Below are 27,800 nucleotides of genomic sequence, written 5' to 3' on the forward strand. Positions count from 1 at the left end.
CTAAATTAATTAGCTCTGCTCGAGAATGGTGGCGTAAGACAGAGAGGGACATGGAACGTGAAGGCAAAGCACCTACCAACTGGGAGGATATGAAGTATGATATGAAAGAGAAGTACTTACCAAGACACTATACAGCTCAGATGCAAGATCAATTCAACTCCCTTCGTCAAGGGAACATGACTGTATTCGAGTACATGCAAAAGTTCGATTCTCTCTCATCTCGTACTGACACCATAGAAAGTGCTACTCAAATGTTATCTCGATTTCGGTTGGGATTGAGATCTGATATCATTAGAGCTATTGGCGTTGTGGATGTTCTGGACATCAAGGACTGCTTTGAGAAGGCATTGAAGGCTAAAGACCTATTGAGCACCACTAGAAGGTTTGGCTCCACTGCTGTCGACACCAGAAAATCTTTTTCAGCATCCAAACCAACTAATGGTTACAATAGAGGTAATAACACCACTGCTGGTTCTACACGAACAACCCCCTACACTGGCAGCTCTTCACGTGTGGACAAGGGCAAGGCCCCATTGACCACTAGTGACTTAAATACTTGTTATCGCTGCAATGAAAAGGGACATTATGTTAAGGACTGCCCACAAAGACAAAGACCAATCAATGTAGCTGACAAGGAAGAAGACAGCCCTGACGAATTTGATGAACAGGGTATTTATGCACTACCCCCTGAAGATGATGATGATGGGGCTGCTTATTTTGACGACTTGGGTGATGAACTTGAAGATACCCGAGGTGTACACGTAGTAGCAAGTATATTGAGTGTTGAATCTAAAGGTGAAGATTGGTGACGTAGTTGCATCTTCTATACCCGCTTGCGAACAGGTGACCGTATTGCCCAGATAATTGTTGATAGTGGTAGCTGCGTTAATGTTGTGTCTGAAGATCTTGTGAAGAAGGCGAATCTGAAATTTGAGAAGCACCCAATGCCCTACAAAGTCTCCTTATTGAATGTGAATAAGCTTGATGTGAACAAGCGATGCTATGTTCCCTTACAAGCCCAAAAATATTCAGAGGAAATTTGGTGTGATATCATTCCGATGAGAATGACTGATGTTCTACTAGGAAGACCATGGCTGTACGACAATGATGTTGCTCTCCTAGGAAGAAAAAACCTCTGTGTGTTTCAACATAAAGGAGAAGAGATCAAGTGGTACCCACTTAATTTGCCTGCAGAAATACGGAAACGTCGTGTCATGCGCACTAATCAAAAGGGGACAGAATCTGAAAATAAATTGCTAGCTGTTCCACAAAGGGAATTTGAACAAACCAGCCATGATACAGGTCTGGTTCCTGCCTTGGTGACTCAAGAAGTTGCTGCCCCATCCGAACAGGAGTTTACACAACCCATCAAGGAATTATTGCAGGATTTTTCAGATGTAATACCAAAAGAACTGCCCAACGAGTTGCCACCACTCAGAGACATTCAACATGCCATCGATTTGGTACCTGGTGCTATGTTACCAAACCTGCCCGCCTACAGGATGAGTCCCTCTGAGCATGAAGAGCTTAATAAACAAGTTGGAGAGTTTCTCAAGAAGGGGTTTATTGAAGAAAGCATAAGCCCTTGTGCTGTTCCAGCCTTGTTGACACCAAAGAAGGATGGTTCGTGGCGCATGTGTGTGGACAGCCGAGCTATCAACAAGATCACCATCAAGTATAGGTTCCCAATTCCTAGACTTGATGAGATGCTAGACATGCTGTCCGGTTCTAAGATCTTCTCTAAGATTGACCTTCGCAGTGGATACTATTAGATTCGCAGACGGCCTGGAGACGAATGGAAGACAGCCTTCAAGACCAAAGATGGATTATTCGAGTGGAAGGTCATGCCCTTTGGCCTGACGAATGCACCTAGCACCTTCATGAGAGTCATGACCCAGGTACTTCGTCCCTTCATCGGTAAATTTCTTGTTGTTTATTTTGATGATATTTTGGTGTACAGTAAAGACCCAGATGAGCACATAGACCACCTGAAACAAGTTCTCAGAGTACTCCGGCAAGAGAAGTTGTTTAAAGAAATGGTCCTTCATGTTGCCCAAGGTTGTTTTCCTTGGTTTTATAATTTCTTCAAAGGGTGTTGAAGCTGATCCGGAAAAGGTCCGAAGCGTTGTTGAATGGCCTACTCCGAAGACATTTACTGAAGTACGAAGCTTCCACAGTTTGGCTTCTTTTTACAGGCGATTCATTTGCAATTTCAATGCCATCATGGCACCCATAACCGAATGCACCAAACAGAACAAGGGTCCGTTCGCATGGACAGCAGCCGCTCAAAAGGCCTTCCAAGTGATTAAGAAGAAGATGACTGAAGCTCCGGTGCTACGCCTACCCAACTTTGACCATATTTTCGAAGTTGCTACTGATGCTTCCCATGTTGGTCTAGGCAGAGTTCTTATGCAGAATGGGTACCCTATTGCATTCTACAGTGAGAAACTTAATGATGCCAAGACTCGGTACTCTACTTATGATATAGAGCTTTATGCTGTTGTTCAAGTCTTGCGGCATTGGAGACACTACCTTATTGGCAAAGAGTTCGTCCTGTACACTGATCATGAGGCACTCAAGCACCTCCACTCACAGAAGTCCATTAGCACCAGGCATGCTAAATGGGTTGCATATTTACAGGATTTCAACTTTGCCCTCAAATACAAGTCAGGAAAGGAAAATACAGTGGCTGATGCACTGAGTAGAAAAGTCCTGACCTTGAACACTTTCTCAGCCCATGCACTTAGCATCGAGCAGATCAGAGACGAGTATGCTAGTGACAAGGACTTTAAAGTCCTATATGCTGATTTGAAGCAGGGTGGACAGCACCCTTACTCATTACATGATGGTTACTTGTTCTTAGGAACCCGGCTGTGCATTCCCTATTCGTCCTTACGATACCACATTATCAGGGAGTTACATGGAGGAGGTTTAGGAGGACACTTCGGGGAAGATAAAACCATCTTACAGGTGACTGATCGGTACTATTGGCCTCTCTTTGCCAAGGATGTAGAGCATGTAATCAAGCAGTGCCGAGTTTGCCAGCTAGCTAAAGGTACCAAGCAAAACACGGGCCTCTATTCGCCATTGCCGATCCCTCACCAACCATGGGTTGATCTCAGTATGGATTTCGTACTTGGTCTTCCCCCTACTAAAGAAAGATTTGACTCCATCATGGTAGTGGTTGACAGATTCACCAAGATGGCTCACTTCATTCCTTGTCGAAGAACACTTGATGCTTCCCACATTGCCAAGCTATTCTTCAAGGAGATTGTGCGCATTCATGGGTTACCCAGTACCATCGTATCCGATCGTGATGTGAAGTTTATGAGTTATTTCTAGAAGACTCTATGGCTGAAGACAAACACCAAGCTTTTGTTCTCTATTGCATTCCATCCCCAGACTGACGGACAAACAGAGGTAGTCAACAGGAGCCTTGGTAATTTGCTGCGGTGTTTGGTCCGAGATTATGAGAAGACGTGGCCCTCTATCCTTGACATTGCTGAGTTTGCATACAACAGCTCCGTGAACAGGACCACCGGTTGTACTCCTTTCGAGATTCTCCTTGGGATACAACCCCGCCGGCCGGTTGATCTCATTCCCTTACCCCCTCAAGCTCGGGTAAGTGTTGAAGCCGATGAATTCATCCGCCATATCACCGAAGTGCATGCAGATGTTCGCCGCAAAATTGCACTCAGTTATGATCACTACAAGTCCACTGCCGACAAGCATCGCCGGTTCGTTGAGTTCAAGCCCGGAGACATGGTCATGGTACGGGTAAATCCAGCGAGACACCAACCGGGTGTCAACAGTAAGCTCCATCCCAAGAAGATGGGTCCATACAAGGTGCTGAAACGTATTGGACCTAATGCTTATGTTCTAGAGTTGCCTGATGATATGGGCATAAGCAATGTTTTCAATGTGGCTGATCTATACTTGTACACGGGGCATCATTCAGATAATGGCGATTCAAAGCACATGTTGCGGCTGCCCCAACTAAAGCCACCTCCGAAGATGTGATTGAAGAAGTTCTAGATGATATGCACAAGACGACTCGTCAAGGTGCCGGTTACCACTCTTTCCTTGTCAAGTGGAAAGGTCGCCCACGTCAGGACAGCACTTGGATACATGCTGATGATTTCAAGAGGCTCGATCCGGAGTTATATGATCGCTACATGGCATTCACCCATTCATCGGAGATGAATGTTTCTAAGCCGGGGAGAGCTGATGCAGATCCAAGTTCACGCAGGAAGAAGAAGAGCAGCCTTTGAGTTGCGTTGGAGCCTTTTTACTTTTCAGTTCTTCTTACTAGGGTTAAAACAGTCTTTTTATATTTATTTTCTTAAGTTCTCCCTCCACGATTTTAGAGGGATAAGTATTTAGTTGTGTTAGTTGTTCAAACTTATACTCCTATTTAGAGTATAAGTCTATGATGTGTTATGTTTGTGATTAGGATTCAGATTAGGAATTCCCACTCCTAATCTGACTAGGATTGCTTTTAAGTTGCTTATTTGTAAAGCCTTTTGGCCACCCCCTTTTATTATAAATAACCAATTCGTGGGAGGCTCCCCCACAACTTTAAACATAAAAAAAAATCTCTGTTTTCAGATCAGGAATTGCTGTCTTCGAGCTGCTGCCTCTGCTCCTCTGCGAGCTTGCATCCTTGTGGACTCAAGGTGGTGAAGGGTGGGTTCTCATGTGACTCCTTGCACTGTCAAGGTCAGGAGGTCTCTTCAATATTCAATCTGCTGCTGCTGCTTCTGCACATTCAGACCTGCAACCGTAAGTTACAGCTGTTCTCTTATTCCCTTTGTTTAACCCTAGCTTACAGCCCTTCTCTCTTAAACCCTAAAAGCTCCTAAACACTGCCCAGCCCTAATCAACCATCCAAATCACTCCAAACTTCAACCGAACCCTCTCCCCTACCTCTGTGACACTCGGCCAGAAGCTCTTGGCCTGTCTCCCCTTAGAAACCCTAGATCCCTTTATTCCCTTCATTCCCAAAACCCAAAACCCTAACCCTAATAATTCTGAAACCTTATTTCCTATTCAAGCCTAAGTAAAACCTATACCAATAGACCCCTAAAAACCTGCATACCATTACCTAATAAAACCCTAACTCAATCTCCAATTCCTAACCCTAATTTTTGCCCTAATCACCCTAATCTGCCCATTCGGCCAACCTATTACACAACCTGGTCCTAAGTGAGACTTATTTCACCTAGGCTACATCATTAGTATATTTGGCTTTCATGATTTTCTGCTCAATAACTTAAACTAGTTAATGATGCTGTTGTGACAGTTTCAATCTGAAAAGTGAAACTAGTTTTTAGAAGTTGCTGGATGCATTAGAATTTGTCTTTGTGAATGCTTTGGGGAAAATCAAAGATAAACAACTAATTCACCCTTTTTAAACCTCTTCTTGGCTACAGGTCTGGTAGATTTCTTTGATTTTGAGAAGAAAAGATGGGAGAGAGAAAGGTTTTGAATAAATATTACCCTCCAGATTTTGATCCTTCAAAACTTCCCCGTAGGAGGCAGCAGAAGGACGAACAGATTAAAGTACGGACGATGCTTCCCATGAGTATACGTTGTAAAACTTGTGGAAATTATATGTATAAGGGGACAAAGGTCAGCTCAAGGAAAGAAGATGTTATCGGGGAGGTAACTAAGTAATTATTACTTATCTTATTATGCACATGGTCTATTAAGTTTTACTTTCCCTAGGATTATTATTTCTCTATGTTAAATGCTAATAGCTGATTCTAGTGCTAAAATAATATAAATCAATTCATTCAATGAACATCACAGTATACTGGTCCATATCTTTCTCCTCCTCTACTCATTTTCCCTTAAAAGTTGACAGTTAGACTTATTTCATATAGACTTGTCCATTTGGTACTCTCTATCCGTGTCCGAGACTAAGACAAATGTCTTCAAAGTTACTAGCTCCTTCCTCTCTTGACTGTAAGAGGCAAAACATATGTCTAGACTTCGATGCAACAGTGCTTCTAGGTTTTGATGTTTTTAGTTTGAATGAGAAGACTTGTTAGAAATTGAAATTTCAGATTTAGTAGTATTGAAAGAAGTGATGCAGGGAATTTTTGACAAATCTTGACTTTTTCTGAGTTACATGGTCCAGGAAATAAAATACTATGACAATAATGGTTGAGGGTGTGAAATAATTAAAGCATTTAAGAAACAATTAAGGGTATCAGAAAAGATGATAAAAGAAATTCTCCTTCCATCTTACAATGGCCATCCCCTTTGGAAAAGGCGAAATTTAATTAAGAGAGGTTAAGCATTTAAAACCCCTCATTTTTCAGTTGCCCTTCCATTGCTTATCTAATTTTTCTTCACGATGGGCGAATGAATGTGCTAATCAATGCAAGAGGGCTTAATAATAGCTCATTACTTAATTTGTGACCGAGGGAGTGCTAAAGAAAATATATAGGCAGGACAAAGGTAGAGAAGGTAGCGATGAAGAAGAAGTATACCAAATCAACCTGTTAAGGAATTTGGAGCTAACATGAAATAGGGAAAACTGAGTGAGCAGATTTCCTAAATAAAGGGCCCTGCTAGCTGATGGAGGGCCGATTAGGAGAAGAGGGGAAGCTGGGAAAAGTCAGAGTAGCAGGGGCTGAGAAAAGAAATTACATAAGAAGTGGAGGGGGGGGGGGGGGAGAAGAGTGCACACGCACCGTCACATTGGCTTCAAACCATAACTCAACTATTCCATATTCAATCTGTTCTAACGTTGGTTACAATGCAAGTATTTAAAGGGGAAAACAAAGACAAAAATCAAAGACTCAACGACTCCTAGTTAGACTGTAAAACTGAAACTGAAATAACTTGCTATCTATCTCCTACGTATCCTACCCAAATTATAAGATTACATAATACTTTCCCAAATAAAATAAACTTCTTAAAATCCTACTAGACCCAAGACTCAAACTGGACCCGGTTTAACTACATCTGGATACCCAACTGGGTTTGGGTCGATTCAAGGTAATGCACCTGCATCTCTAGCATAAAGATACTTTTCAATTTAGAAATCATATGCAAACTAATCAAAGAAAACGCCAGCATAAGAAGGCACAGTTGAAAGCAGAATTTAGATTTATGTTTCTTGAAAAGGATCAAGAACCGGATGAAGAAAATATGGATACTTGTAGCTGCAGATTATCTAACTCAAGAAATCAATTGCTATATTAGAAGTAAGCCAAGAATATTTGGAGTAAAATGAAACTATTTTTTTTCCTTTGATATGCAGAGGAAGCTGTACAGGGCCAAAGAGAACGTCTGAGTCAGCTATACTAACAGATAGAATTCACAAGTATATCCTACTACTGCTCCAAACCCCACTGATTTCTAACAGTTTAAAGATTTACATCTCCAAGTTCAGAGCAGGAAGAACCCACCATAAGAGACTGTATTCGACTCTGTTTACCGCCACATGGAATGAATCATTATGGTTGTTGAACACTTGATCATTCCTAGCTCTTCAAATGCACCAGACAACAGCCCTATGGATAAAGATTCACTCTTGTAATTGTCACTTGATGGACTTGTGGAGTCAGTTTATATTTATTTAAAATAAAATACAGGCTTGATGCATAATATAATGAAGTGTTTTACACATGTTGTGAGCATCTACAGTTATCCATTTCATTTTGCATGGAAATTTAGTAGTTAATGAGATCACTTCAAATATGTTGTGTTATTTTCATCTATTAAACGTGTAATCCACTAAATGGAGTTTTAAAATATTTTGCAGACATATTTGGGTATCCAAAAATTCCGGTTCTACTTCAAATGCACCAAGTGCTCTGCTGAACTGATAATGAAGACTGATCCACAAAATTCAGATTATGTTGGAGAGGCAGGTGCAACTTGCAATTTTGAGCCTTGGCGTGCAGAGGATGAGGTGACTAACTAGTAACTGGTTTGAGATATATGGACATTTTTCTCATCTATTAATTTTTGGTTGGTTTTTGAAATTAAATTCTATAAAGTTCTTTGTTAATCCGTCGTTATATCTTTAATTAGGAAGGTGAAAAAGAGAAGAGGAGAAGGGATGATGAAGAGATGGGAGATGCAATGAAATCCTTGGAGAACAGAACGTTGGATTCAAAAAGAGAGATGAACAATCTTGCAGCATTGGATGAATTGAAGTCGATGAAGGTATCTTTCCAGTTTAAATGTTTCCAAAATCTGTATATTCACTTCATGTTACATGATCATGGGGTTTAGAAGTTCCAGTTGGCTGTGAATGTTTCTAGATGAAGTGGTCAAATGCCTCATGAGTAGGTCCAATTGTCGTAATTCATGAAGGCAATGTCCTTTTATGCTCTGCTCTCTGATTTATCTGATCGATATATGAGTCACTGAAACAAAGTTCTTCTCTATGATTTTCAGTCTAGACATGCAACCGTGAGAGAATATGCGGTGCTTGAGGCCTTGCAACGCAAAACTGAGGAAAAGGTATGATGGATCTGTTGTCTACTTTCAATTAATTCAGATTCCTTGATGCAAATGAAATTACTTGAGAAATCTAAAGCCTTAAAGCCCAAAGAAAAATGCAACATCTGTGTGCTGAACTTAAGTAATATATGGAATGTTAGTGCTTATTAGCATAGAGGTGCTGTCATTCTTTAGTGCCGAAGGTGCAATCATTCTTTAGTGCCGAAGGTGCAGTCATTCTTGTGATATTGCAGTTCGAGTCGGGAAACAGCCTCTCCGCGAAGCGGGGGTAAGGCTGTGTACATTATGACCCTTCCCAGACCCCACAGTGGTGGGAGCCTTGTGCACTGGGTACGCCCTTTTTAGGTATTGGCATGCAGAAATAAGGTCTGGGATAAAAGGTGACCAATCTGTATCCCATCATTTCTAATAAATATGAACCTGTACATTAGGCTCCACTTTTACATTTGGCTTGATATTTAATCATATTTGACTCAGGTTTGGGCCAATAAGTTACAACTTCAGCTGGCTCAACTTTAACTCAAATCAATCAGGCATTTTTGGTCTAGCTGTTGATGCAGTTGCATGTGCATGGCTGGACCGGCATAACCCGATTTGGAAACCCAGACTGAGACTAACCATATCTAAACCAGTAAGATTTTGTTTTAATAAGGATTGGTATGGAATTATTTATTTCTTAGGGTTATTGTTGTAATTTGCATTTGATTTTGGGGATGAGTTACGTAGGATATAATTTTACAGTTTCCTTGTTTGAGTCTACTTTAGCTTAGGAGAGTATATATGCTTGCAATGTAGCCCAGCAATGTCAGATGGAATGGATAGAGTTTGAGATTTTGGTCACAACAGTGCTTGCGTGAGAAGCTGATAACAGACAAGCCGAGGTCTTCTTTCTGCCGATTCTACTCCCTTCTGGTTAATCTTCCTTCTCAGGTCAGATTTCCTTTATCTTCCCATTATCTTCTTCTTTCCTTCTACCTTATTCTTTTTCCTTCCCTGGTAGCCTTGTCGTTATCCTCCCCTGTTTTATGTGCTTGTGGTATATCTAGTCCGAGGAGAGTTCCCTGGAACTCCATCTCTGAAACTCAGATCGAGCTGAAACTGAGAATTGATTCTCTCCCCTACGGTGACCTAAACCCTAGAGTTTCAGCCCAAACCAATTTCCCTGCTGAGAGCTATACCAACTTGAAACTAAATCTGGTTCTATAACTATCGCCTCCCTCTGGTTCTGCAAATTATTAATTAAATATTCTTTAAGTTTTGGAGGTTTTGTTTGCTTGGAATTAATAGAGCAGGGGATTATGAACATACACTCTTAATTTCCAAGAGATTTGATGCCCTGGGCGAAGAGCTGTTGTAATCGCTAACAAGCTGTCTCTGCCGTCCTCGTTGTTTCTCGTGAGGAAGAAGAAACTCTTCTTATTTCCTCATAAGGACTGTTTGTTGGGGAATTCGACCCTATCTCCATAAGTATTTTGATGATAACAAACATATTGGACAAGGTCTTGTATATGTCTATATGTCAACAGGGCCAATAGGTCAAAGCAGTAGAAGACATATAGTACGAAGTAAGGATGTTCAGAACAAAGCCTTGAAGATCAAGATCTCGAAGGCATGTGAAGCTTTTCAAGAAAAGAAGATTTTAAAAGACCTTTTGAAGATTGAAGAACATCACTAGAAGAAAGAAACCAAGACCCTCAACAAGATGCTCGTGTGCACATACTTAGATACACACTGTATACTTGTAATTGCATTTGCATAATATAAATGAAAAAGCATATGCATCAATTAGAGACCTTAGGAGGTTATAATTGAACCCCCTCTGACCTTAGAATATGTTGGAATTGGTTGGAGAAAGCCCCGGACTAATCCCCACAGTCAAACTGTCAAAATCAAGCTAAGATAGGGATCCGGACTGTGATCCGGTCGACCGGATCACAGGGTGTGCATCGACCGGGTGAAACAGTGGCCTCACTGGTACGTTCCCAGAAATGATCCGGTCGACCGAATCAAGTGGGACGATGATCCGGTCGACCGGACATCGACTGGATGCCACTTCTGCTCTCCAACGGCTAGTTTTTAACGGCTAGTTTTCCCAACGGCTATGATCCGGTCGACCGGATCAATGTTCAGGTCGACCAGATGGGATAAAAATAGATCCGTTAGAGCACATTTTGCACATGTTCTAAAGGCCATTAATGAGCCTATAAATAAAGAACATGTCAGACCTTTTCACCTATCCACTACAGTCCAAAATACAACTTTTATGAAAGGAGAAAAGTCAATTCTTGCTCTAATCATTGAAGTTTTCTTGTCTACATCAATATCATTCAAAGATTGACTTCAAAGCTCAGAGACCTTCACTTGCTTGCACTCTAAAGAAAAGTCTTAAAGAAGGTCATCATTACAAGCATTCATTTTGCATCATTTGACACTTACAAGGAGTACACATCACACTCCTTGCCTAGGTAATCATTACCTTACTCTTTTGTATTTGTTTATGCTTTTGAGTTTACAGAGCATTGTTGCATTAGCCTAGACTGCACTTAGGTTTTGCAAGGATCCCTCTTATCCTTAAAAGATTCGGATTCTCTTATCCTTAAAAGATTGGGATCCTCTTATCCGGTGGAAAAAGATTGTAAAGGTGTTCTTCCCACTTACTATATTGAAAGGAAGAAACTAGTGAAATTCTCTCAAGGTTGAGAGGAGTGGACGTAGGCTGGTTTAGCCAAACCACTATAAATCTTGTGTGTCCTCTATTTGCACAATTTATCTTTCTCTATCTTGTCTTAATTCAAGGAAAATTTAAAAAGGACATTATTTCACTAGTGATAACCTATTCACCCCCCTCTAGGTTATCCCACACTGTTAATAGTAAAATCCCACAAAAGCCCTTGCATTCTTGAGGTTATCTTTGGTATAATTTCTATTTATATTTATGACCTATTTATGAGAAATAATTTATGGAGCATAAATAATAATCATTTGGTTCCTACTATACATAATATATAATATACTGAGAAATAGGTTTGGTATGCCTATGTGTAGAATTTATTCTATAACCCTATATTGCTTTGGAAAAAGAAAGGCATGCGACCATATATATGCCCTCTCACACCTCTCTCTCTCCAATTCAATGCTATGGGGGCCCTCTTATAGGATGATTTGGCCTAGGTGGAATCGATCTTGTCTTGATTCTGCTCCCACTAGAATGAGCAATGGAAGTAAAATGGTCATCGGTATATCTTTTCCGGGATCGAATCGTGAACAGAAAAGATCAGGAATAGTGTTTAGAAGTCCTTTTTTCAGAATCATTTCTATCAATACACTCAATAATTACGAAGATTCCATTATATCATAGTTATACCACCCATAATTATGAATATGATTTAAGTGTAACTACACTTTTACATTATTGCCTTAACTGACTTTGCTATGAATAATTGGATCAAAAGGGTTTTGGTGGATTCATAGTTGTCAAGGTGTTGCTTAGGCGACGCCTTGGACGTCTTGGTCGGCTAGTTGGTGTCGCCTTGATTTTGGACCCTCTCCAACTCCTTGTATCGCCTAGATGCTGTGACAACTATGAGTGGATTCGAACCACCATCCCCTTTGCTTAAGACATGCTCATGTTCCAAGTGCTCTACCGATTGAGCTACAGACCATAAAGTAGAGTTGTTAAGTTCATTTCAATTGAATTTCAAGATGGAAAGATGAGATATCATGCAAATATTCCATCATATGCACAACGTCATGAACAATTGTAGAATCTCTGATTGAAATTGAAAGAGAAAACAAAAATTCTCCTTCAAGACATCATGTATGTTTTAGCAGTTAGACAATTGTGCATTTCCTACTCTTAAACAATAACTTCCCTTAGTCCAGCAGTTAAACAATCATACAACCCATAACCACAACCTTTGAAACCAGACAACAAAACAATTCACCCTGACAATGCCTTTCGCAAGTTGAACTGGATAGGTCGATAGGTCTGAAACCAATATACAGGGATAGTTCTGCAATTTGTTTTGTTCAGAACATTCTTTTTCTATGGTCTGAAGAAGTTTTGAATTTATGAAATAAGTCTTCAAGTAAAATCGACCCCAAACATCTCCCCCTCCCAATGGTGGTTCTGGTGGTAACCATAATGACAGAATATAGGCATTAAGATATAGAATATGGGTGACTCTAAGGAGTCTATCCTTCCACGTTTGGGAATATGATATGCCTTTGAACTAACTAATATACAGATTCTGGATCAGATGAGAATGAAAGGATCCCCACAATACAAGCTCAAGATGAAACTAGAGCTTCTAATAGCAAGAGAAGGATGACCTAAAAAAAAACCAACAGATGGAGGATTAATACCTTGTTATTAAGAGAGAGTGATTATGTAATCTTTTTATTTGATTTTTATATTGTAGGAGATAACTACACAAGGAGGTAGTAGTTTCCTTGGTTGAATTAATTTCTATTTCTTTGTTTGTAGTTCTCTTTATATATTGGCTTATAACCTACGATAGAGGAGACAGATTTGATAATGAAAAGATCAATTGAGTTGTTTGAGTTGAAGCCTGCGTGGCTGATTGTGCGATCTCCCTCTTCTTTCTCTCTCTCTCTCTTCCTTTTCTTCTCTTTGCCATGATGCCTATTTCTTCCTCCTGTTTTTTATTCCATTATTCTCTTTCTTCTTGTTTCCTGAGTTGTTTAGCGCTTGGGTGGGCCCATAGAAAATCCAAATAGGGTTTTTTCAACCCAGGATCATATCAGATAGTCTAACTACTTTTTTGGGGGGGAGGGTGGTAGGTGCCTAACTTCTACCGTCTTCCTCTATTGTAGGTGCATCCAATAGAGCTTCAGAGCACCACCTCAATAGCTGCATTGGTTTATTTTACAGAAATGCATGACACTTCAGTGTGAAACCCATTTCCAAATCCTAAAGCAGGACTTCGATATAGATCACTTCTCAGTCCCAGACCTGCTCTTGCACTTGTATCATGCTTTGAATGCTTAGATTTATGCATTGGTAACGTACCCAATTTCTACACCTTCATAAAGGTACAGCGTGCTAATATGATAAATCAAATGCACCTTAAGATGGTTATGAAAATTAGGTTTGATGTTACAACAGTTTTTCAAAATACATGGTTCAAACAGGCCCAGCTCAATGCCACAAGCTTGCACCTCTTAACAGTAGTAGCCTCTTTAAACTGCATGCAGTCCCAAGATCAAGGTTCCCCTGTCTAACTTCTAAAGAGTTTTAAGAGCCAGTGAGATTTTTGAATTATATGATGTTCCATTCCTTTCTATTCTCATAAAAATGGTGAATACGATTGGAGCCAATGATCTGATTAGATTTATTACAGTTCTGAGGTTTTAACCAAGATGGTCATAGTGCAACAACCCTTTGACTCCATTATAAATAATTACAGAGAATGCGTGAAGCAATGAAAAGTAAGCGAAGTTTCATGAGGATTTGAAACCTAAGCACCAAAAACTTGTCTTTAATCTGATAAGTGTTGTGGATTAAGTAAACAATGCATGTCAGTATGGGTTTTCCAATTGAGGTTCTTTTTTTTTGGATGAATAAATAATTTCATTACCAAAGGAAAGAAAAGGGGGGGGGGGGGGAAGGGAACAAGCGCGAACCAATTACAAGACCTGCCAAAATGGCAAGGGCTATCAAAATAAAAGGCAAGGGCCCAAACAAGAACTACGCGCTAAACAAACCAAAACAAAAAGACCAACAAGACAACCCGTAGGCAGCCTCAGCGAAACAAGACCTCTAGCCCGGATCCACAGTCTCACAGCAAAAAACATGATCTCTGGTAACCAAACTTGGAGGCAAAATCTTCTCAGCGCAGGGAAGGGAGTAGGCAATGTAAAGGTGAATCTTGGGGAAAGGAGGGGAATTGGGGTTATGGCGGCGGAAAACACGAAAAGGCAGGGGAGCGTTAGGCTGGGACTCAAAGGAGGGAGCATCAATTGAAGAACTAAGTCCCAAACAAGAGTGGGCTAAGAATGCAGGGTTAGAGCAAAGGGACGAAGTACAAGGAGCAACTGGACTGTTAGGCCCAGCCGAAACAGCGGAAGAGGAGGGGGAGGGGGAGGGGGAGATGAGTTGAGCAATGGCATGAGATGAAAAAGGAGAAGGGACCACCGCGGGGCCCACTAAAAGGGTACCACGCAAAGAAGACAAGAAGGGATTTTTTAGGCCTTTGAGATAGGTGGAAATCCCGAAGCGAAAGGGGGAAGAAATGGGATGGATAAAAGAAGGGGTGTCTGGAGATGGAGAGGCCAAGGCGACAGCAAGGTACTAAAACTCGGGTCTCGGTACCAACTCGGCTCTTGGAAAAACCGAGACGAGTCGAGATCTCGGTGAGATCCGAGATCTCGCCGAGTTGGTGCATTTTTTTTATTCCAACTCGAAGCCTCAACTTTGGGTCAACCCGAGGTCCGAGATCTCGCCGAGATATGTCGAGTTTTGTCGAGTTAGGTGAGGTATTTAAGTGGTAGGTGGGTTAAAAAATGGGTCGAAATCGAGATCCGAGATCTCGCCGAGATATTGCACTTTTGAGACTCGCAGGCAGTATCGTCTCGGCTTTTCCAAAAACCGAGAAACTCGGGGAGATCTCGGCAAGAGCTCGCGAGTTCTTGAACTACGACAGAGGGAGAAAACGACTCAACGACAGAAGAGGAAAGAGGCTCTTCAACAGAGGAAGGGGACATCGCCAAAGTCGCAGAAGAGGAGGTCAGAGTGGCAGGGACAGCAGAGGAGTCAAGTAGAGTTTCCAAGGGGAGGAAGCGGTTGGGACCAGCAGTCCGAAGGCTGCCGGAGACCATCGGGCAAGAGGGAGGAGCTAAGGGGAGGCCGCGAGGGGAAGAGAAGGCGGAACCCTGGTGATGAACTGAATTACGAGATTGTCGCCGGCGGCGACCCTGAGAGGGAGAGGGAGAGGGAGAGAGGGCACCTCACCGCCACAACGGGAGGCTATAGGGGGAGGGTTCAGGGAGTGAGAGGAAGGGAGGGGATCGAAAGAGGGTAAAATAGGGGGGGTGGAAATGGCTGGAGTGATGGAAAGAGGAGGGACGGTGAGAACAAGAGGCTCAAGAGGGAGATGGGGGAGGATTCTAGAAGAGGTGGGAATGGAAGATGGAGTTTGCCGGGGTTGGCATTTGCCCTGTAAGTGACCAAACACTCGACAGGAAACACAATTGGGGGGGGGGGGGAGTCCAGTCGAAGCTCACAGGCTGCTGGAAGGAGAACCCCTCATTGTCAGAGACTGTGATGGAGAACGAAAGGGGGGCATCAGCCGCGACTTCCACGCAGATTCTGGCAAAGGCCAATCGATCTTTTTTCTTGGTTCTTCCATCTGAGAAGAGACGCCTTCCAAGAACAGAGCCTACCACACTGAGACCATCCTCACATCGGAAATGAAGCGGTAGCCCTGGCAGAGAAACCCATAGAGGGATGGAGCTAAGGTCAAGCTTGTTGAGCTGCAGGTATTGATCCCATTGCCTGAGAAGGATATGTTTCCTACCAACATTCCACTGACCGCCTTCAAGAATGCGAGATTTGTCCTGGTTATCAGAAAATTTGAAGATGAAGAAAGCCATTTCCAAGCATAAAAGTCTCTACTGAACCCAGGAGCTTCCATCGATTGGAAAGAGAGGATTTGACAATCGGAAAAGGGTGGCGGCTACCAATAAAATGCCCTACAAGGCAGGATTTCCAATTGAGGATCTTTCATTCAAAGATAAATACAGTGTTCATGAAATGTCTGCTAATTATTTGGAGTTCTATATATCCTTTGGCTTCAAATAACATAGCGTAAAGATACCAAGTAGTATGCAACCACCCATAAAGCACAAGAGAAATTCACCACAATATCCAAATTGATGCTGGTGAGAATTCAGTCTTTCTGGCAATCTCCGAAGAAAATATCTATAGTGGAAAAATGAACAACAAAAAATAGATTTAAAAAAAATGCACTTTAAAGCAACCGGGGAAGGACCGAGAGAAGCACAGATGATTCTTTCCTTGAAACCAGAACGATGGAAGATTCGATTGAGAGAGTGAGAGATGCACCTAGGGTTTCAGGTTGCAGCTCCTTGAGAGTGTTAGGTCGCATGGTATCTCTTTGGGAAAGAAAAGGTTGAAAGCAAAGAATGGGATGTTCAAAGAGGGATTTATAAAAGATAAATGAAATTACCTCGTTACTCTTCCTTTTGACCCATTGGAGCACATGTAACACGACCCTCCTCAAGGTTGCTCTTAAGCAATTGCCCCTCCTCCATGAGGAGATATCAGCCCCCTCAAAAAGTCCTACTATCATATTTCAAATTGTCATGATTCTTTGGTCCTACAAATTGCCCCTACTATTTTCTTATAACACCAACATGATGCCACGGTGCTTTGCCATGCTCTGTGCTAGGAACAAAAGCCATCATCGAGACACTGTGCCACACACTCGCATGCTTCCATACGTGTCAAGGCCTTGCCAACACTTAGGCTGTGACAGGGAGCCTCTTGGAGGCTTACCCATCTTCTTAATGAGGTGAGGTTGCTTAAATCCATTGTGAACATATTGTTACAGTGAAGGTAAAGATTGACAAACTGTTTTGCAGATGATTTAACCGAACAAGGAGCTTTAAGATGTGCTCTGTCGAGTGAACCCGGCCTCTCATTCTTTTTACGATTATCGCCACCTTTATAGCTAGGGTGCCATTGAATTAGGTTTTCATTATATTAAAGGAATCTTATAATCATTGCACCTCTTTAATTAGGTGCTATTGTATACCAATACATGTGCTGTGATCTATAAATCTGCATTATCCATTGAAAGAGGGTTTTCGGTTTGTGAGGACTAGGGTACAGAACCTTTGTTGGTCGACCCATCACTCTGAAAATGACAAACTTTGGATTTTCAGAGCCCATATACTTTGGGTAACTGATAAAGTGGAATAATTTCTTCTTCTGCTGACTTCAGTTTGGAATTACTGACTCTGTCAAACTATTTTTATTCTTGACAAGAGAAGAAATTGGCAGAAGAGGATGAAGAACTCATAAAGTCAATTTTTTCCCAGGTTAGTCTATGGATTTATTCCCTCTTCTTCTAGTTTGTTTTCTTATTTAGTTGCTTTTCTTTTTAGGTGGAGACATGCAGTTATTGGAATTGCTATTTTTATCTTCTCTGGTTGATTGTTTTGTTCCTCATATGGGTTGTTTCCATTTTTTTTCTTTAAATTTAAATATTACCCAGGGATCAAAGAACTATGTTAAAAGGATCGATGACGACGATAATGATTTAAATCAGCTTTCAACTGATGGTGGCACATCATCGAATGTTGGTTCCAAGGTATGGTCCCCCTCCTTTTGATTATTCAGGTTCTTTATGTGTGTGTTTATCTGTCTTACATTTATATAAATTGAAGACAATTGATCAGTCTCATCCTTTTTTTTTTAGGACTAGACTAAGAAGGACAATGAAATGAACCACCCTCGCGGCTCCCCCCCCCCTCCCCAGGCTCCGGCAGCTCTCTCCACTGTCATCCCCACACCTTCCTCCCAGTTGCCATCACCCCCTTCTACCCCTCCCTCTCCCTCGCCCACTCATGGTACCAAAACCTGGTCTTCTCTCTTCCAGTCATCCACGCCCCTCACTTCTGCAGACCCATCCCTTACCTACTTCCCCCCTGCTGTTGAAAATGGCCTCCTTCTTGTCCATTTCCCCGATTCTCTCCTCTCCCCTGAGATTCCAAAATGGAACTCCTTCCTGGTAGGACACTTCCTTGGACCCAGACCCCCTTTTAACCTTGTCAAAGCCTCCCTGTCGAAGCAATGGAGACCTGCTGGATCATTAGAAATCTTCCTCCTTGACACTGGTGTTTTCGTTTTCAGCTTCTTCTCCGATGAGATTAAAGCTCGTGTTCTGGAGGGTGCTCCCTAGATGGTGGGCTCCCAGCCTATCTTCCTCCGCCAATGGACCCCCCATCTCCTGCTCCACAAGGTCGACTTCAGCACTGTTCCCTTGTGGATCACCCTCCCTGGCCTCCCCCTCCATTATTGGTCCCGCGAATGTCTCAGCCGCCTGGGCTCTGTTGTTGGTTTTCCCCTGCACACCGACGCTCGCACTCTCAAGATGGACCGTCTTTCTTATGCTCGTATCTGTGTTGACGTTTCTGCTGAGATTGCTCCTCCCTCGTTCATCACGGTTGTTGAAGACGATGGGTTCAGCTTTGCTCAGCCTATCAACTTCGACTGGTTACCCCCTCGATGCGACCACTGTAAGACCTTTGGGCACTCAACGAAAAGCTGTGCCGCTGCTTCTCCTCTTTCCCTTGCTGCCTTGCCAGGTGACCTACCATCGGGTAACACTGCTGATTCAGTTCAACCTGTCCCTATGCAAGCCCCAGCTTCTGAAGTGGAAGATCGAACTCCCGTCGCCGCTGCAACTCCTCTTCCTGTTCTCTCGCCGGCTTCGCCGTGTATTGGAAGATCAACCTCCCGTCGCCGTCGTAACAATCGCCACCCTCAGCGCCGTGTGTAGCCTTCTCCGATGGAACCCCCGTTACCTGCAACCCCTGCTGGCCTGACCACTGAGCATGGACCTGACGCCTCCCTGGAAAGCTGCTCCAAAGCTGCTGTTGACGATGATCTGCTGCCTGCGACCCTCGATCAATCGTTGTTGTCGCCTCCCCAGTCTCTCTCGGACGATTTGCCTGCGCTTGACATCCACATCGAGGCTTCCTCCCTTCCACATTTGGGCGATTGCGCTCCTGCTTTGGTCGCTGCGAGTTCCCAGCAAAGGAAACTTAGCCATTCTTGTGATAGTTCCTCGGTCTAAGGTGACTACGCTATTGTAAGATATAACCCCCCCCCCTCTTTGTCGCTTTTCAAACCCCCCTAAGTCTTTCAATTGTGACCAAACTACCCCCCCCCCCTTTTACCTACACCTGCCCCCTCCACGTGGCTTCCAGCACGTGATCCCATTTCCCTCCCCTTTTCACTTAATGAACACCTCCCTATTTCTGGCCCATCTTCACGGCCCATCTCCCCCCCTCCTCTTCTTTAACCTCTCAGCCCACCCCCTTGGCCCATCCACCCTCTTCTAATGGCCCTTCTTTTCGGCCCATCCCCCCCTCTCCAAATTTCTCGCAGCCCCCTCCCTTGACCTACCCAAAACCCTTTTTGAGCCCTCTCTCAAGGCCCAACCCCACCCCACCCTCCTCCCAGCCCATCCTCTTGGCCCAACCGAGCACTACTTCTCAGCCCAAATCCTTCTTCACTTACAACCTCCCTATCATCCAACCACCAGCACATCTCTACCAAAAATCATACCCCAACCCGCTACCAATCACCTTCTCCTCCCTCCCGACCCTTTCCCGGTCTACTTCGGAACCTCTCATTCCCTTTTTTGACCCCCCTCCATCCCCCCTCCCTTGCCTTCCCCCTCGTCCCCCCCTCCCCCTCTCCTCTAACCTTATCCGCTAAATTCCACCCTTTTCTTCCTGGGGTGGCCTTACCCCTCCCCTCTCGTAGGCCTTTGGTTCGCAGCCCAGCGGTTGCCTATGCCTAGGGGTGTCAATAAAGCCCGGCTGGCCTGAACCCGCCCTGAGCCCGGCCCGGACCCGACACTGATTTTTCAACCCTGAGGGCGGGTTTGGGTTTAGTTATAGTCTGGCCCTGGCAGGGTCGGGTCGGGTCAGGGTTTAGATCCCGGGCTTAGCCCGGCTCGGCCCAACCCGACCCTGTATTAATATTGCATATATATATATATATTTGGTCTAATATTTATTTATATATATAGCCTAATAAAAAAATTAAAAAGCAAAAGACGAAAAAAGCCCTAAAGGCACATGGGATTACAGACAAAATCAGGGTCTGGTCTGGTCAGGGTTTAGGTTAAGGCCTCTAGGGTTGGGTTAGGGTTTAGGGCAGGCCTGGCCCAACCCGACCCATTGACACCCCTACCTATGCCCGCAGGCTCCATAAGAGCACCCCTCCTAGAATCTCGCTCTCCCGTTTGCCTTAGTTCATGTGTTGTCTGGCTTTGTTTGGAATGTCTGTGGCTATAATTCCTTGGCCAAGCATCTCGAGCTTCATTCCTTCATCAAATCCTCTAACTCCTTTTGTGGCCTCCTCGAGACGCGTGTCCTCCAGGAAAATGCCCCTCATATCGCTGCATCCATTGCCCCCTCCTGGTCTTTCCTTTCCAATTACACCCATTCAACTTCTGGTCGAATCTGGATTCTTTGAGACCCTTCCAAACTCCACATCTCCCTTTCCCACTACTCCCAATTCGTCCATCTTTGCCTAACCTTTCACAACTCTCCCTCTCCCCTCTTCATCAGTGTGGTTTATGCTTTCAACCAGCCTTTGGACCGTCTGGCCCTCTAGTTCGATCTCTCCCTCCTTCCGCCTGGTTTGGACTCCCCTCCTTGGGGCATAGGCGGGGACTTCAATGTTGTCCGTTCTCAGCTTGAAAAAATGGGAGGTAGGCCCATCGACCTTTCGGCGGTCGACCCCTTCAATGATTACATTGACGACCTGGGCCTTGATGATCTCCGGTGGTTAGGTTCCCCTCTCACCTGGCACAACTGTCGCGTCGGCTCTGACCGCATTACCTGCAAGCTTGACCGTTTTCTCGTTAACGAATCCTGGCTCTCCTCTCTCCCCCATCCCCATGCCTCCTTTCTTCTTCAAGGCCTCTCCAATCACTGTCCCTGCCTCATCTCTCTCCAGCCTTATTCCTCGTTTGGCCCCAAACCTTTCAAGTTCTTCGACATGTGGACGTCCCACCCCCTTTACCTTCCCACCATTAAAAAAGCCTGGCGTCTTCCGGTCTCCTCCCGCTCTCTCCCTCTGGTTGCTCTGGCTCGTAAGCCCCGCAACACCAAGTCTTCTCTTCGAAGATGGAACCTCTCCACCTTTGGCAATATCCCTTCTCTCCATCATTCAATTTAAACTCCAGTCTGACCCTCTCAACCCGGTCTTTGCCGCTAAGGAGAAGCGTCTCTCCGCTGAGCTATCCTCTCTCTCCCTCTCTGAGGAAAGCTTTCTCCGCTAGAAATCTCGTTCCAAGTGGCTGGAGCTTAGTGATTCGAGCTCTGCCTATTTCCACCGCTCCCTTAAAGCCAGGCAGAACTTGAATTCCATCACCCTCCTGGTCGCCTCTGACGGGACCTCCCTCTCCTCCCCCCTGCTATCATAGAGGCTGCTTCCTCCTTCTTCTCCTCCCTTTTCAACCCTTCCCTTCCCCCCCTCCCCTATCCCCCCAACTCTCATCGACAAGTCCATTCCCCCCTCCCTTGTTTCCTTCCTCGTTGCCATCCCCTCTGATGACGAAATCTCTCAAGCTATCCTTTCCCACAAGTCCAACAAAGCTCCGGGCCCTGATGGATTCAGTATGGGCTTCTTTCTCAGCAACTGGGACTCCTTCAAAGGAGAGATCTTCAAAGCCATCCGCAGTTTCTTTTACAAACCTGGTCAGCTAGCTCAGATCAATCAAACTTTTATCTGCCTCATCCCCAAAAAGGAAGGGGCTTCTTCTCTGACTGACTTTCGGCCCATCTCCCTTTGCAACCTCATCTACAAGTTCATTGCCAAGATTCTTGCCAATCGGATTAAGAAGGTCATTCCCTCCCTTGTGAGTCCCAACCAGTCGGCCTTCATCTTCGGTAGAAGCATTGCGGACAACATCATCCTCTGCTCTGAGATCATCAAAGGCTTTGACCGCAAATCGCATTCTCCGGCAGCCCTCTTGAAAATCGATCTTCACAAAGCTTTTGACTCTATCCGTTGGGATTTCATTTATGATGTTCTCTCCCTTATGGGATTCCCCCCTGTCTTCATTCGCTGGATCTATACCTGTATCTCCTCCCCCTCCTTCTCTGTCTTGGTCAATGGCTCTCCCGCTGGTTTTTTCCGTTCTAAAGTTGGTATCCATTAAGGCTGACCTCTCTCCCCTTTCCTCTTCTCCCTTGCTTTGGAAGTCCTCTCCAGGAGCCTTCAAACCAAAACAGATCTCCATCTCATTTCCCCTCTTCCTAAATGCAAGCACATCAACCTCTCCCATCTTGCCTTTGCCGATGACCTGATGATCTTCTCTAAGGCGTCCCACGCCTCCATCTCGGCCATCATGGACTCTCTCCATCTCTTTGAATCCCTCTCTAGCCTTAGGGTCAATCTCCTCAAATCCAAAATCTTCCTTTTTGGTATCTCGGACTCCAATAAAGAGGCCCTCCGCCTCTTAACTGGCTTCTCCATTGGTTCTCTTCCTGTCTTCTACCTTGGCCTTCCTCTGATTCCAGCCAAGCTCTTGAGCCATCATTGCACTCCTATGCTCGACAACATCCACAAGCGCCTTCAGCTTTGGAAAGGCAAGCTTCTTTCCTATGTGGGCAGACTTGAATGCATCCGCTCGGTCCTCCAAGCTACCTACATCTATTGGATTGGCATTTTCTACATTCCCAATTCCACCATCAAGGCCATTGAGCGCATCCTCTGCGCCTTCCTTTGGAAGGGTAGCGATACCCCCAAATTTCTCCACCCTGTCAACTGGAATTCTATCTGCCTCCCTAAGTCTGAAGGTGGTCTGGGCCTCCGCCGTATCCGTGACTCTAATACTGCGGGTATCCTCAAGCTCCTTTGGAGAATCTCTTCCCGCCTAGACTCTATCTGGGTCTCTTAGGTACACTCTCATCTCCTTAAAACTGACTCCATCTGGACTGTCCCCATCCATGCTGACTCCTCTTGGATTTGGCGTAAGATTCTCTCCCTCCGCCCTTTGGCTCTCCGTGGTATCTCCTCTTCCATTACTGATGGCAATTCCACTTCTCTTTGGCTTGATCCTTGGCATCCCCCTGGTATCCTCTATAATCTCCTTGGCCCTAGGGCCATCTTTTACTCTGGCCTCACAAAGGCCGCCCCTGTCTCCTCCCTCATTTCCTCTGATTCTTGGACTTCTCACCCTTCTCTCAACCCAAACATCATCTCTCTGATCTGGGCTAACCTTCCTCCCTTGCCCCTTTTGCCTTCCCACCGCGCAGATAAGGTTATCTGGCTCCCCTCCCCCAATGGCATCTTCTCCTCCTCTTCTGCCTGGAATCTCACCAAGGAACCTTGCCCCTCCGTCCCCTGGCATAACCTTGTTTGGTTCAAAGGCCACATTCCCCGCCATAGCCTAACTGTTTGGAGAGCCCTCAGACTTTGCCTGCCCACCCAAGCCTTCCTTATCCACCGCACCATCCCTGCAGCCCCCTCTTGCAGCCTTTACTGGATAGGCCGTGAAGATATTCCTCATCTCTTCTTTGACTGTCCCTTCTCTTCCTCCATCTGGAAAAAGACTTTAGCCTCCATCTGGCCGCGCAGTAGAAGAATCAGGAGTTTTGATCGAGAATGGCTCTGGTTGCTCAATTCCTTTTCTAGAAACTCCATCTGCGACACCATAGGGAAGCTAGTCTTCAGCGCCTCTATCCACCATCTCTGGATGGAGAGGAACCTCGGGAGATGGACTTCCAACTCTAGATCTTTTGATGTGATTTGGAAAGCCATCTCTTTCGATATGTCCTCTAAGCTCAGCTGCATTTGCCAGAGGCTCTCCTCGGACAACGCTAGGAACAGGCATATTTTGATTTTTTGGGGCCTTGATCTTGCCCTCTTGCGGTCTGCCTCCTCTGCGTAGGCTGGCTGATCGCTCCCCCTGTGCAGGCTGGTTGTCGGCCTTGTAGGTTTTTGTTTTTGTTTCCCTCTCCCCCCTCTCCCCCCTCTTGTATATTGATTCTTTGGTTCTCTCTTCCCTGCCCCCCTCTGGGGTTTGGTAATATATTTATTTACCAAAAAAATAAAAATTGAAGACAATAGTTTCCTGTTGCTGCTGATGAGGAAAAGTTCCATTTATGGTTAGTTATTTCTTTGGAGATATCTCGAATAAAAGATGTAATAAAGAAGATGAAACAAAGATAAATAGAACTAAATCTCGGTTTCGCAGCTAACCGAGACGAAACCTTAGGGGAGTTTAAAAAATACCAAGTTTCGACAATATTTCAGATATTTCGATAGTTTCGACCTATTTCAACCAACCCAGTTTCGGTAGTTTCTACCAGTTTTGACCAGCCCATCACATGTCGAGTTTTACCCAAAAAATACCAGGTTTCGACGTGGTTTTGACCAAATTTTTGTTTCTGGCTGGTTGAAACCTAGGTCGGCACCAAAATCTTTATTCTTGCAATTGAAGGGAATGGGGTGCCATTCTCCACTGATCATAGACATATAATTCTCAAAAACAAACCCATTTGTTTTCAACCTCAAAAAATACAGCATACAGCTCTTTTGAAAATCCTACTAATGATAGAAATCTAGGTTGACTCTCTTAAATGCATATTTGGACTAGAGCTCTAATAGATTAATGAGATTCACATGCTATTAAATGAAAGGAATTTTAAAGACTAAAACCCAACCACACAGCCAGACTTGCTTAACTAATTCAAGATAAATGAAATTACATATATACCCTTGAAATGACTCTCAAATAAAATTCAGACTTAAAAACCTCTACATGACTGGTTGTTACCTGAAAGTGAACCCTGTGGACTTGTTTTTGGAGTGGACTACCTGTCTTTGGTCTCCAAATTGATTCTGTTTTATTTACCAATAGAGGGCTGTTGCATCAACAACATTTGCATTTACTATACTGTGAGCTAGTGTTGTCTTAAATGTTCCATTGTGGATCGAGATACCCATTTTCCTGTTATTTTCTGTCCCTGGGGACAATTTTATCAATTTGCCTGTACGTAATCTTTGCTTATCGTGAGGTCCTATTGGTATTTGGTCATTAATTTTATTAACCTCTGAGTAACACTTATATTCATCTAAAATTTGCAATTGTACAAAAAAATATTCATGGTTCATACTGACATCTCAATTAGGGGTGTAAATGAATAGCCGAAATCCGTTTCCGTATCCATGTCCGTATCCGTTTAGCACTATCCGAATCCGTCTGAAAGCTAAGCGGATGCGGATACGGATAGGCTATAGCTATCCGAAAAGCTATATTTACATGTAAACGGATAAAATATCCGATCCGTATCCGTGTCCGTATCCGTTTAGCACTATCCGAATCCGTCCGATAGCTAATCGGATGCGGATGCAGATATAGCACTATCCGAGCCGAATCCGATCCGTTTACAACCCTAATCTCAATCCTCCTCGCTGAGCTAGTGTTTGACAATGAATTTACCTGAATTTTAGATTTGATATTGTCCTACGCTGTTCTCAACTAATATTCTTGAACATATACATCTTGTTACATACATAGATATCTACATACGTCTTTACAGAGACGTGTAATACCATTACCTTGTTATGCTATCACCATTGTTCTTGTTTGTCTTCATTCTTCAAAAAAAAAGGCCTGTGAATATTGTCTTTATAATATTAGTTTCTATATTTTAACACACTTCAAATACTGGGAGAAGTTATGCATTTACCTCCTTGGCAACTCATGATTATGTCTGATGCAGAGGAGAAAAGTTTCTCTAGAAGCGGGGAAACCAACAAATTGGCTGAGAGAAGGCAGTACATTTGACAGCTTCAGTACTAAAGGTTGGTTTTACTGTTGAGTTTATTTAATTTTTGTTTTCTATGTTTAGATTTTAATACTTTTGGAGTTAAAAGTTTTCTTTTCACCAAAAAATTTTTAGCTGGAACGTCCTTTATGGGATTTATGTTGTGAATAAAGGCAAGGCTAGATTCCTTATAGGAAAGTAGTTTGGATTTCTTATTTTGCTTCCCCCCCCCCCCCCTCCCTCTTTCCTTTCAGCTTGAAGGAAAAAAAAAAAAAGAAGGTAATAAAATGTTGATTCACAATTAAGCTGTGGGAAGGGGGGAAAAAGAGGGAAGGGAAAACTTGGCATATTTCATTTGGAACATGTCACATTTGAGTATCAACTCTTAATAGCTTTTCATCCCCCCCAACCCTAACCCCAACCAAAGGAAAAAAAATCTTAGTAGATTTAGCGTTGGAACTAAGGAGTATCTTAAGAAATTATAACGTGGTCTTAATTTTGTCTCCCCTTGTCAAAAATGAACTATGCACCAGGGTCTGTTGATCTGGTGGATCAATTCGTAAACTCTCTTGGGAAAAATTAACATGTGGAATGCTATGGAAATGTTAGAATCAACATTCATTGTGTGCTTATGTTTAACTGTTGGGCAATATAAATTGCATGTGGATAATGGGCCTGATGCAGTTCAAGGCAGAAATCACTGTTCATATGAACAGTGATCGTGGCACTGTTCAGGCCCATGTTTGGGCCCATGCAATGGGTTTATTTAAGCCCACATTTCAGCCCAAGTTTTTCCGCCTCAGAATGGCCTTCGATCAGCAATATTTGGAGAATTTTTCTGTCAGATTTTGTGGGGGCATTAGTTGCTGTGCGTGGAGAAGAACTTCCAGTAGATTTAGAAGATTGAACGTAAAACCCATATCAATTAGTGCCAGTTGCCTATGTATTTTTAGTCAATAAATAAATGTGTGAGCAACCAAGAAAAGTACTAACATAGGAAGCGACATTCAAAAGTGTAAGAATGTCTAAGAACTGGATATTTTGGTACTTATTATTTGGTGACGTTTGTAGTTTAATAAAATTGCATGAAGGTCTGTAAAATATCTGTTTTGTGCTGTAACTAATTCTTTGTTCAACCCCTTTTGACAGAAACTATTGATGATTCTGATGCACCTAAAAAGGACAAATTCATCTCCAAAACTCATTTAGTCAGAATTTCTGTTGTGAAGAAGCCTTTACCACCTTCTATTGAAAGCAATCAAGAGGAAGAGAAGAACGAGAAAGAAGACGAGCCAAAGGCCACTGATACAAGCACTGTACTTCAGTCCTTGTGTGAAGACTATGTAAGTGATGAAAGTGAGTAGCACTTTTTGTAATTTACCTCATTAAATTACTACAGTCCTTGTGGTGAATTTTGCTACATTGGCTACTGTTCCCATTTTCAGAGGGATTACTTCAACTTGTTTAGAGTGATAGTTGGTGGCTGCATCCACCCAAACATGATACATACTTGCAGATTAATGCGTCTTCCCAATTAAATCATTCCCATAATCTGTTAGTTATTTGCTTTAAGATAGTGTGTTAGTTGGAAGTAGAAATGTGGAACCTTTTGTTGATTAGGACATGTCCTCCATTGATGCATGTCATATCCTCTTGAATGGACTTGCTTCATCATTTCAATCTGTGTCTCTGTGATCTATCAATTAGTAATGTCTCATAGGCTTTCATGTACAAATTTGTATTCTGTTTGA

General features: G+C 43.4%; 1 protein-coding gene across 1 annotated transcript; it reads left to right on the plus strand.

The window, feature by feature from the left end:
* The first annotated feature begins 5,295 nt into the window (after positions 1 to 5,295).
* Positions 5,296 to 27,425, plus strand: LOC122649887 (splicing factor YJU2-like). Its single transcript, XM_043843144.1, has 8 exons — positions 5,296 to 5,664; positions 7,778 to 7,927; positions 8,050 to 8,184; positions 8,419 to 8,484; positions 17,515 to 17,568; positions 17,745 to 17,840; positions 26,005 to 26,086; positions 27,199 to 27,425. The coding sequence occupies exons 1-8, from the start codon at positions 5,467 to 5,469 to the stop codon at positions 27,411 to 27,413; spliced, it is 996 nt and encodes a 331-aa protein (XP_043699079.1). The 5' UTR covers positions 5,296 to 5,466; the 3' UTR covers positions 27,414 to 27,425.
* The last annotated feature ends 375 nt before the right edge of the window (positions 27,426 to 27,800 follow it).

The sequence above is a fragment of the Telopea speciosissima genome, chromosome 2 (assembly GCF_018873765.1).
Source record: "Telopea speciosissima isolate NSW1024214 ecotype Mountain lineage chromosome 2, Tspe_v1, whole genome shotgun sequence".
NCBI lineage: Eukaryota > Viridiplantae > Streptophyta > Magnoliopsida > Proteales > Proteaceae > Telopea > Telopea speciosissima.

Coding starts and splice junctions, on each gene's coding strand:
- LOC122649887 (XM_043843144.1), top strand. CDS start 5,467: ATGGGAGAGAGAAAGGTTTTGAATAAATATTACCCTCCAGATTTTGAT. Junction 8,485..17,514: donor AACGCAAAACTGAGGAAAAG/GTATGATGGATC, acceptor TATTCTTGACAA/GAGAAGAAATTGGCAGAAGA. Junction 17,841..26,004: donor CATCGAATGTTGGTTCCAAG/GTATGGTCCCCC, acceptor TGTCTGATGCAG/AGGAGAAAAGTTTCTCTAGA.